At 43.6% G+C, this 11,005-nt stretch overlaps 1 protein-coding gene across 2 annotated transcripts in view; it reads left to right on the forward strand.

Annotated features, from left to right (window-relative positions):
* The window catches only part of TSHZ2 (teashirt zinc finger homeobox 2), a 433,167-nt gene extending 424,156 nt beyond the window's left edge, over window positions 1-9,011 (forward strand). For both annotated transcript variants that reach the window (XM_045574932.1, XM_045574933.1), the window contains exon 3: window positions 2,412-9,011. Coding sequence is in view for 1 of the 2 variants with exons in the window: in XM_045574933.1 (XP_045430889.1) it covers window positions 2,412-2,413 (2 nt within the window). In the remaining variant the exon portion in view is untranslated. The remainder of the gene's footprint in view (window positions 1-2,411) is intronic.
* The last annotated feature ends 1,994 nt before the right edge of the window (window positions 9,012-11,005 follow it).

Genomic DNA, 11,005 nt, shown 5'->3' on the forward strand with positions numbered 1-11,005 from the left:
GGGTTAGTGTTTAAATTGAGATTGTTTCAAGGGTTAGTGGTATTATGTGGGAAGTACCTAGTGCTTGGTAGGTATACAGTAACTGGTTGTCAGTATTGTAGTAATACTATCTTTTACCAAGGGATTGTTTATATTGCCTGTTGTGATTATTTTGCACATAATTTTTCTACATACATCAGATGTGATATAATCTTCAACTTGTCTTTATTCTTCTGCTGGAAACATGGAAATTTCTTTTTCCCAAATATGTATTACATATATATAGGACTAATGTGCTTTTTTTTCTCACTAAATGATCACTATCACTAAATCAGTGATTTTCATTTTTCATCTCAGGGCACACATAGACTAATTACTAAAATTCTACAGCATGACAAAAAAATATATTTGAAAAAAAAATTAGTATAATTTTGATTGATTTACAAAAAATAGTAGTAGTAATTACTTACCTATTGTGCTTCAAAGTGACTTTTTTTTTTTAAATCATGTGCCTATACTTGTATATAAGGATTTCTGGTATCAAGAATTAACCAATTATGCAATGTGACTGATAAGATACAACTCCATTATATTTCTGGTTCAAGACAAGGCATTCATACCACTTGGCTACAGATATGATGGCTGTTGTCATTTTTTTTATTTGACAATATAAAGGGAAAGAAGGTGGGTATTGTATATTTTTAAAATTCTGGTAGGCACATCAGTTGAAAATCACTGCTCTAGATAATCCTATATAATAAAAGGATAATATGCAAATCGACCGAATGGCAGAATGACCGTCACTATGACATGCACTGGTCACCAGGGGGCAGACACTCAATGCAGGAGCTGCTTCCTGGTGGTCAGTGTGCTCCCACAGGGGGAGCACCACTTAGCCACAAGCTGGGCTGACAGCTGCCGAGCACAGCAGCCCACCTCCGTGGCCGTGCTAAGGATGCCCCCATCCCTGTGCACAAATGTCCTGCACCAGGCCTCTAGTAAGATATAAATAAAGAACACTGCCTAGATTGGGCTGATGGAAATTATATGCATTTTTACAGTAATCTAAATAGCACATATCTGAAAAAAATTCACTTCACTGACCTCCCATAGCAAAGCACACTTTAAGCAGTACCACCCACCACAAAAAAAAAAAAAAAAAAAAAAAAAAAGACTTTTTTTTTCAGGTACTGTTGACATATAATATTAATTTTATATGCACAACATAGTGATTAGTGTTTCACATAACCTTTGAAATGATCACCACAATAAGTCTAGTACCTATCTAAAACATGGCCCTATGTTTTGACTTGGGAATTCCACACTTGGGAATTTAAGCTTATGAAAATACAACATACTGCAAGGCTTTAAACCAAAGATGTTCATCGCAGTGTTATGTATCACTGAATAAAACTGGAAGCAAATTAAATGTCCAACAAAAGAGAATGGTTATAGAACCCATGTCGCAGTTTGCAATGATACCTGCAAATGAAAAAATACTACACAGTGGGTACTTACAACCATGAAAGCCCAACAAAATGTACAGGCAGCTCTGGCCTGTGGTTGCCAGCTGCACTGAAGGGCTGCCAGTTGGATCCTCAATCAAGGGCACGTTCTTGGGTTTCAGGTTCAACCCCAGAATGTAACTGGGAGCTCTCTCTGGCCATGTAAGGTTAAATATTTTATTTTTCAAGATGTTTTATAATGCAAAAATAACATCCTATTTTTCATTTTAAATTGTGTCTAAATGCATATAACAAACTTCATCATGTCGATCATTTTTAAGTGCATATAATTGGATAGCCGTCATCCCCGTCCATCCCCAGAACTTTTTCATCTTGCAAAACTAAAACTCTATCCCCATTACACAGCACATCTCCATCCCTCCTCTCCCCAGAGCTCCTGGCGGTCACCTCCAGCTTTGTGTTTCTCTGAGTTTACTGACACCAGGTACCTCAGATCACAAAAAGCGTACTGTCTTTCATTTTACAATTGCTTTATTTCCACTTCAATGTCCTCGGGGTCCATCCAAGTCCTAGAACGTGTCAGAACGCCCCTCCTTTCCAAAGCTGAGTAACATGCCGTTGGATGACTAGACCCCATTCCGTCTGCCCAGTCACCTGTCCATGAGCATCGGGGCTGCTCCCGCCCCGGGGCTGTTGTGAATAATGCTGTGAACATGATGTGCAAATATCTCTTCCCCGTGTTATATTTTAATTTTTTCCCCTAAAAATGCTCTTCATTTCCGTGTCCCATCAACTGGTTAGATCACACCCTAGACCAGACATACCTGTGACTCTGTGCAGAGCGTTAACACCCATGAACTAACTGGTCTCGGTGGGCAGTGTGACTGACTGACCACCTGGGGACATAAGCCCTCGAGCTGTTCCTGGGAAAATAACCACCTTTTGTTGTTCTGGTTGCCATTGCAGGACAAATGCCTTAGCTCCGCCTCTCCAGTCTGGACCCCTGAGCCCCTGGCCCACCCTCCACGCCCGCTGCTGACATTGAACTCCTGGCGCCCTGCTCTCCGAAGATTGCCCCCCAAAAACCCACCCGGCCATCGCTCTTCATCCGCACTAACCAACCATTTGGTAATGAAGTATTGATTTCCACTTCTCTGCTTATGGACGATATTAGATTTCCATTGATAAACTGCAGAGGGGCCGTCTCGTCTCCACGGCCCCCTTTGCGCCGTCCCGAGGAAACAGTGGCCCTGACGACAAATCATGCCCGAGGACACACGGATGGACTCATTCTGTCCGTTTGTAACGCTCGACAGGAAAGGGGAGGGGGGTTCCCCCGAAGTCTCTCCACAGCCTCCTGGCCAAGTGGGCCTGGCCGCCGGGAAGCCTGCTGCTCCGGGTGATGTGCGTTTCCTATTTATAACCCCCCGGGGAGCGTTTGTCTAAGGAAATGTTTCTGTTCGGAGCAACAATTACGGTTGCACCTGGATTGCCCAGTCCTGCCCCTGCCCTGGGGAGCCATTCGTCAGCGCGAAGTGGAAGAATTATTAAGTGAAACCAGACTCTGCGCCAAGGGGACCTCCGCGCGGGGTTCATCTTCTGCGCGAGCTGCTCCAGCGCCGGGCTTCGCCGTGTGGCTGCAAAGATGAGCTCCCTGCAGCGTGGGCATCGCCACGGTGGGCATCGTCACTGGGTTTAAAAAAAAAAAAAAAAAATCCGCTTTGAGCCTGCAGCTGTCCCAGGAGGCCTGCCATGGGGAGGATGGGGACGGGGTGCAATGCTGGCTCTGGGAGGTAGCACGCAGCTGCGGCCGCTGCAGGCTCCTCGCCCGCAGTCTCCCGGGCGGGCAGGACCAGGTTGTTGATGGCGCCGAGGCCAGCTCGGCCTCCGAAGCCACGGAGAGCATGAAATAGGGTGTCCATTTTAAAATGTGTTTCTGCAACTTTTTTCATTAAAACTTGGAGGGCCCAATTTTAATTTGTAGAATATTCCCGTTAATAATGAGATCTAATTAAGACATCCATTAAAAGGCCGTTAAAGTTAATTTAACGTAAAAATTCCAATAGAACTGCATTAGATTTTCTCCATTAAATTAACGTTATGGATTTTTAACGGATGTCTTAATTATACGTTATTATTAACAGGAATACTGTATTACACAGATTAAAATCAGGTCCTAAGTCAACTTGGAAAAGCTAAGAGTGTGTTTTAATATGAAAAGTCTTGCATACCTAGCGCACACTCTGGAAATGCAGGGGGTAGGTCTGTTTGCTCGAGCTGAGCGTTTTCTGTACAACTGAAAGCAACCTATAATGGAGAAATCCATCATTGCATTTAAACAGTGAATTTCCTTATTCTCAAAGGACAAATAAGCCTGACTTGTGTTGCAACCTGCTACCCAGCAATAGGTGATTCTTGGCACAACACTAAGAACTAGATGATTTTGAAACAAAAGGAATATTTTTGTTGTTGCTTTAATGGCCAGGTTATCACACACACACACACACACACACACACACACACACACAAAAAAAAAATCTCCAACAAAATGAAACCAAATATAACCTCTTCACCATTTCTCATGGAGGCTGCCTGTTGAGTTGTTTTTGGAACTTTTGACATGATCCCTAAATTCAACATTGGGATTTTAAAAAAAAACAAAAAAACTTATTTACCTCCTAGGGAAAGTGTTGCCCTTATGCCACATATAATAGCAAATTGCTTTTTTTTATGGCATGCATAACCTAGATGGGGAAAAATATGGCGCTTCGGGGAAGGAGGGAAAAAAGTAAATGAAGTTCCAGGAATGTCATTCTGAAGTAATGAGGCATGGACAGAAACTACACCCCTCACATCATCGGATTGAGATGGCAGTCGAAATAGCTTCATTGAGGTGTCAGCACTCATCCATCAATCAATCACCCACAAGGAAAAATCACAACAGTACAACGGGGCGGCTTTTATGGGATTTACTCATGGGCATAGGAAATAGCGGCTCAAATGCAGTTCTGACATGAAAAGCAAGGTGCTGATATTATTTTTTATGATGGGAGGATCATAAAGTGAATTGAGAACAGCCAGGTCTGTCTTTGCTTAACCTATTCAACCAGAAATGAATGGAGCTCAACTGGAAAGGCGCAGTCTTTGCATGGGCTAAGATGGAAGGGTGGCCTCCTCTGAGCCCTGTCCTTCGACAAGGAAATTCTATTAAAGGGAAATCAGTGCATTAGCATGGAGGTTCTTGAAGCTGTGCAAAATTGCCTGCTCCAACCCAGGGGTGTTCGATAAAGTTTCATAATTCAGACTCTGCCACAATGTCCAAAAGCAAATTCTTGAGCTCTTGTTCCAACCAGGGGGGAGTGAGGGAGGTGGAGGGGAGGGAGCAATGCAGTCCTCAGCTCCGTGGAAATAGTTCCCTGCTAAGAAAAAAATAAATCATTTGCTTCAACATATAATCTATACAGTTTTGTTAGTGCAATTTCTGTGGAGGGTTGGGGTGGGAGGCGAGAGACAAAAATATTGATAAATTTGGTAAGACTCATGAATTGTCGCTTGGTAACCGTGAATGTCACCGCTGAGGGACAGCTGCTAATGTTCTGAGGAACAGATCTGGGCTCGCGCTGAGAGATACTCACGATTCTGAGTATATTCCTAGAGACTCAGCCTGTCTTCATTTGGCAAGCCCTGCGAGGCTTCTAAAGCTTCGTTCTGGAGGGGAAAACTAAACAATACGAACTCAGGAGAATGTGTTTACCTGCTTTCATGCCATTCTTTTCCTCTCCGTGAATAAATGCGGTTCTGATCAGCCAGGACTTTAGAAACGGAAAGGAAGATGGCGTGCAAATGACACTCGAGAATCTCTATTCGGCCGCCACCCTTGGTATCAGTGAGGGGGAGGTTGCCTCTCCTTCTCCCTCCCTCTTTCTAGCAAGGCCACCGACCCGCTGCAAAAGGAAGGGTCCATTGATAAAACTATATAAATAATTACGTTTTCTGTATTGGGCCCCTTTTTACAACCTGTTCCAAACACTGGGGGCACACGGCAGAGCAGGAAGCACAACGTATTCAGCAAATTCGCCCAGCAATCCTCAGTGGGCAGCTGCTGTGTGCACAGCACTGTCCTGGGTGGCATGGGTCACAGCGTGAAGAAGTCCCATAAGGCCCCGGGCCTCCGGGGATCAACCGCAGCTCCCAGAGGTATGGCACCAGACAGCCGGGGGAGGGGAAGGGGACTCCAGTGGGGTCCAACTCCCTGTGTTATTTGTGCTTTAGTTCTGTTTTTCAAAATAATATTTCAGAATAGGGAATGCTCCTTCTGAAAAATATACCAGGAGGAAATAGCTTAAAAATAGGTCAAGGCCTGAAAGCAGAATATAATCATAGAATAAATTGGATAGCCCGGACAGTCCCCACGGAATTTCTTTAAGGTCACCGGTAGATTTCTTAAAACTCACCCCAAAATGTGCCTACTCGGTTGTTTGAGTCTTGCACAATTAATGTCACAGGCACAAGCCACTGAGCTCAGTTGAAATGGAGAAAACAAACAAATGAAATGATACATGTGGGAAGCACTTATGTAACTCTGGTCAAGCAGTGAGGAGGGGTGTGTGTGTGTGTGTGTGTGTGTGTGTGTGCTGTGAGCAAGTGCGTGCGTGCATGTGAATTTCACTGTTATTTTCTAGGCCCACAGTAAGAGTCTATGGTTTTCTGAACGTTTTCACTGTAAACCCAAAGATTACGGGGCCTTCCAAGGTGCTTGCCTTCTGTTAATTCTCCATCTCTCATTCCCCAGGTTATTTGTGTTCCAATCTTTTTCATCGGGCTTCATTTTTAAGCTTGTTAAATGGTTTTGCTTTTTAAAAGATGATAACATTATTTTCACATCATTGTCTATTCTCTGCAACAAGAATGGAAGTATGTTGATGAATGCTAAAATAATAATAATAAGAAGAAAATAAATTGGAGGCTTTAAACACACATATACATCTGGCATTCTAAAGACCAATACAAGGATATCTATTTGGTTCATGCATTAGAAAAAACAAAAAACAAAAAAAATCACAGCTGAACTTTTGATTTATGTCTTTTCCCCTGTAAGATGTCAAAATGCTAATTTCACTTTCCCCCTCCCTCTCGGTGGCACTCTCTCAAAATACCCGTGAAATATTTTGAGGCAAAGACCTAGCAGGAAGGAGAAAGAGAGACAAATTTCCAACCACCCCAGACAGAGACACATATTTTCGTTGTAGGGAAGCATTAAACACTTGAAACTTGTGAATCATCTTTAGAATTTCTACCGGGGAATTTTACCTCTTCATCCAAAGTAAAAGCCACTTATCTCCTTTGGTTTCCTGTGACAGGTTCAGGGGCAAACCGAGATACACAATTTCCAGGCGAGAGTCACCCTCCTTCCCAGAGCTACGAACAATGGGCTCAGGGGCGTGGGTGTTTCTCCAAAAATTATTCATGCGCAAGGCAGCTCAGAGCTCCAGGGAGAACGGGAAATGTTTTATGGATTACAAGAGGGCTGTTCTAAAATGCTGGGACCAGGTGGAATGCTATTTCTGCAAGAGGATCCTGGCCATTTCCTTTGGAAAAATATATGGCAAGCAAAATGGCTCTTCCAAGTAACGGCACCCTGAGCTGACACCTTTCAGCACGCCAGTGATTGTACCAATAGCCATCTGATTGTCATTAAGGCCTTTTAAAAGGATGATCTGTTTGAGAAAGACCGATTGCACACTCACAGCCCTTTGTGCGATGTTTATTTGCTTAAAGCTGCTTTGGGAAGTACAAATAATAACTCTCTTGTGAGAACCCCCAAGAGAAATTGAAAAATTTGAGCAAATGCATTACCAAAAAAAAAAAAAAAATCTACCACTCCCTTCAACCCCTCCAGAAAATAAATTTCAGTGTGTTCACTGAATTATCCTGAACCTGAAACCTACATTTAGATATCAGACCCCAAGCAAAGCTTATCTTTACAGAACTTGAGCAGTCATATCTCAAACGTGAAGACTTCACGTGGTAGTATTTTCACTCGCTTTCTAAATGACCTAGGGAACATCCAGGAATTATAAGTGCGTGAGTGCATGTGTTTTTTAAATACACAAAATTAAACCGGTCCACGGAGAAAACGTATAAACTCTCCCTTGCTCTGCGTTGAGACAAATACAACCGAAACATTCTGGTTTTACAATACAATATTTTGGCTCATCACAAAAAAAAAAAAAAAAAAAAAAAAAAAAAACACATCAGACTCTAGAATGAGCAATGCAAGTCAAAAAAAAAAGCTTCCATACGAAACAATTTTCATTTGGCTCAGGGTTCTTCAATGTCATGATATCTCGAGATACAATATACTTTTTAGTCTCTGATATGCCGGCATCTTTCTAATTCTCCTGGCTGTGACTTCCACAGCCGGGTCCTGTGAGCCTGCTATCATCCAAGTCCATGTCCCTTTAAACCAACCAGGCAGTTGAACATACACACTCGCTTTAACGGTCACCCGGTTCTTACTCTGCAGAGCGCCTGTAGCTTCTTAGAAAATTGGACACACCAACCATGTTTACATTGCATAATTCTGGATTTGCATGAATTCCACGGGGAGAGGGTTCTTTTCGGAAAAATAATGGGGAGGTGGGGGAGAGATAGGGCAGAGTGAGTCAGGAAAATCACATTCTTCCCTGCGCTGAAAGAGTTTCTTTGCCAGCGAAGAAAGGGGAACACATTTTTATATTAGGAAAGCAGACTAGTCATTTTCCAAAAAAAATGACGGCCACCACCCGTCTCATAGCTCTGTGCGGACGCACTCACGTTCTAGACCTGCATGCTGTGTGTAATGCATCTGCCTGTAGACGCGGAGGGAAGCCGGGCTGTCCTTGTGTACAATGCAACTGGGATGGCTGGGAGCATAAAGCCCCGTTCATTTTTATACTGTACATATCTGTATATATTAACTATATTGCCATGTATGAACACAGATTTCGTTATATTTGCTTGTTTCTGTTTCCTACCAAACTGGCCCACAATGGGGATTCTTTTGTATAGAAGGGAGAGAAAAAAATGCTTGTAACTTTTTCCCCGATCATTCTCTTTGAATAGCTTATGAAAGAATTAGGTCTGAGTTCACAAAGGAATTCTGAGACCCACGTTTGTCTGCCTGCATGAGTCCCACCCCACTGCCAGATCGAGGGAGGAACCGGCGACTTAATTCCGAGTTTTCCTTTCAAGGCATGCTCTATCCCTTGGGAAAGCCGTGTGGATTACCCGCTTTGTATTTTATCTAATAGTGCCTGAACATTTTTTAAATGTCTTCTTAGAGGAAGAATTCATAATTGTCAAAATTTGAAACATTAGCTTAATTCTGTTTTTATGACCTCGCATTTCTTCTCTTTATTTATTCGGTGGCTGTTGTAATGGGGCCCCAGGCCATGCCTGACATCGGCCTGCTCTTCTTCTGCATTAAGGATGTTTTTAAAATTACGGAGATTATTGAGCCAACAGGCTGTTTTAATCAAAACCATGTTTCACTTGTTTTTGATGATTATAAATTGTCCTTGCAATTGGGGGGGGGGGGGGGGAGTTTTCTGCCAGGAAAATTATACCACCCTGTGGCCAAACAGATTCATCACAGATGGGCACCCGTGCCCACTCTGCCGGGCCTGGAACATTCCCCCTGGCAGGCCACACTGACCTTAGCTCCCTGCCGTCCTGCACGCGCGTGCTCCGGGCAGCGAGTCTCAACTAATGTCCAAGGCCGGGCCGCGCTGTCACCGCCCACAACGAACAGCCCCGCTGGAGACCACGGCTTTCAGGCTGAAAACAAACACAGGGACTTTCAGCAAAGGTGCTCCTGCTTTTGTCCCGTGGTGCCACCAGCCTGTCGTCCCTCCCAATTAGAAACAGTCTGGTCTTGAAGTCCCTAGCACTTAAATCAGGTTTAAAAAAAAAAACAAAAAAAACACCTCGCTGAATAAGAATGACTTTGTTCGGGTGCATTCAAGATGTATGCCTGCGCATCCAGCTGCAGCGTGGGAATTGTCTCTAGAAGGAGAGATTATTTAAAATATAGTTTCCCCAGTGGAAATAAATTCTGATGGTGGAGACGAAGAAAACCCTTAAGTTATATCACTGAAGCCATTGTTTTTTACATCAAAAGAGTTTGGGGTTGTTGTGTTTTTAGGAAAATTATTCTACTTTAGAACTGTGATTAAAACCCTCAATAATAGGACTTCTTTTAACGATTGTGAAAACAGTAACAACACACTTGCCCAGGTGATGTGGAGGCCCTCATTTCCATCCAAAAGCTTTTTGTAAGCGCATTATTTACATTTTTGAACTTGATAACTTATCCTTTCTGAAAAAAGAAAGAAGAAAAAGTCTTTTCTTTCTCTTCCCACTCGGCAGCTATTGGAATGGACTGCCCCCACTGGAAACCTTTTCGTAGTTTGCATCGCGAAAGCAATAGTGACACCGAGGACCTGGGTGTGTTCCGTGTGGCTTTGCTGTCCCCGTTTTAATGCTTGTGAGCTCCTTTCTGAAGCCCAGCGCCCCCATAGCACGCAGACAGGCCCTCGGCCCCTCAGCTTTGCAAAAGCCTTCATTGCCGTCAACAATGACTTCCGCTTTGGCCAACTGAAAAAAATGAAAAGTAAAGGAGAGAAGAAGAAGAAGAAAAAAAAAAACACACAGATGCTCTTAAAACATGAAAAGAATTATTTATATGATAAAAATATATTTAGATTTTCAAAGCACAAGACTGAATAGAAGTGCTCTTTTTATTCTTTCGGAAGATGTTACTGTTAAATGTCTTTCTACATCAGGCTTAATAAATCTGTAATGACATTTGACGGACTGGTTTCTGCATGTGTGTGTTTTTTAAAGGTGGCCAGAGAGGAGAGAGGCACAGGAGAGGGGAAGGAGGGGTGGAGGAGGAGTGCTGGCCCCCCGAGGGCCACACGAGGGAATAGGGTTGAGACCTCCACCACACCCAGCACGCACCCTAACCTCCAGTGGATTTTTTTAATATATTTTATTGATTTTTTATATATATATACAGAGGAAAAGAGAGGGATAGAGAGTTAGAAACATCAATGAGAGAGAAACATCTATCAGCTGCCTCCTGCACACCTCCTACTGGGGATGTGCCTGCAACCAAGGTACACACCCTTGACCGGAATCGAACCTGGGACCTTTCAGCCCACAGACCGACGCTCTATCCACTGAGCCAAACCGATTCGGCTCCAGTGGATTTTTTTAACAAATGCCAGCACCCCTGCTTGGCTTCCAGGCTGCCTCTTCACGTTCCCAGTCCTGGCCAGCTTGTGCCTGAGAAATTTATGATGCAATCTGAGCAGAGGCTGTGGGCAGCTGTCCCACAAATTCAAAGCTACAAGGCAGAGGGTGGACGTGATTGAGGCGGCCCAAGTGATGGGCCTGTCGAACACTCAGTGTCCCTGTGTTCTCCCCTCACTCCTCTAATGTGCTGGGAGAACCGGACTGTGTTTCACACACGAGCTGCCCAAACAGACACAGATGGCTGCCCAGAAACGACTGTC

Source organism: Pipistrellus kuhlii, unplaced genomic scaffold (assembly GCF_014108245.1).
Source record: "Pipistrellus kuhlii isolate mPipKuh1 unplaced genomic scaffold, mPipKuh1.p scaffold_m20_p_6, whole genome shotgun sequence".
Lineage (NCBI taxonomy): Eukaryota > Metazoa > Chordata > Mammalia > Chiroptera > Vespertilionidae > Pipistrellus > Pipistrellus kuhlii.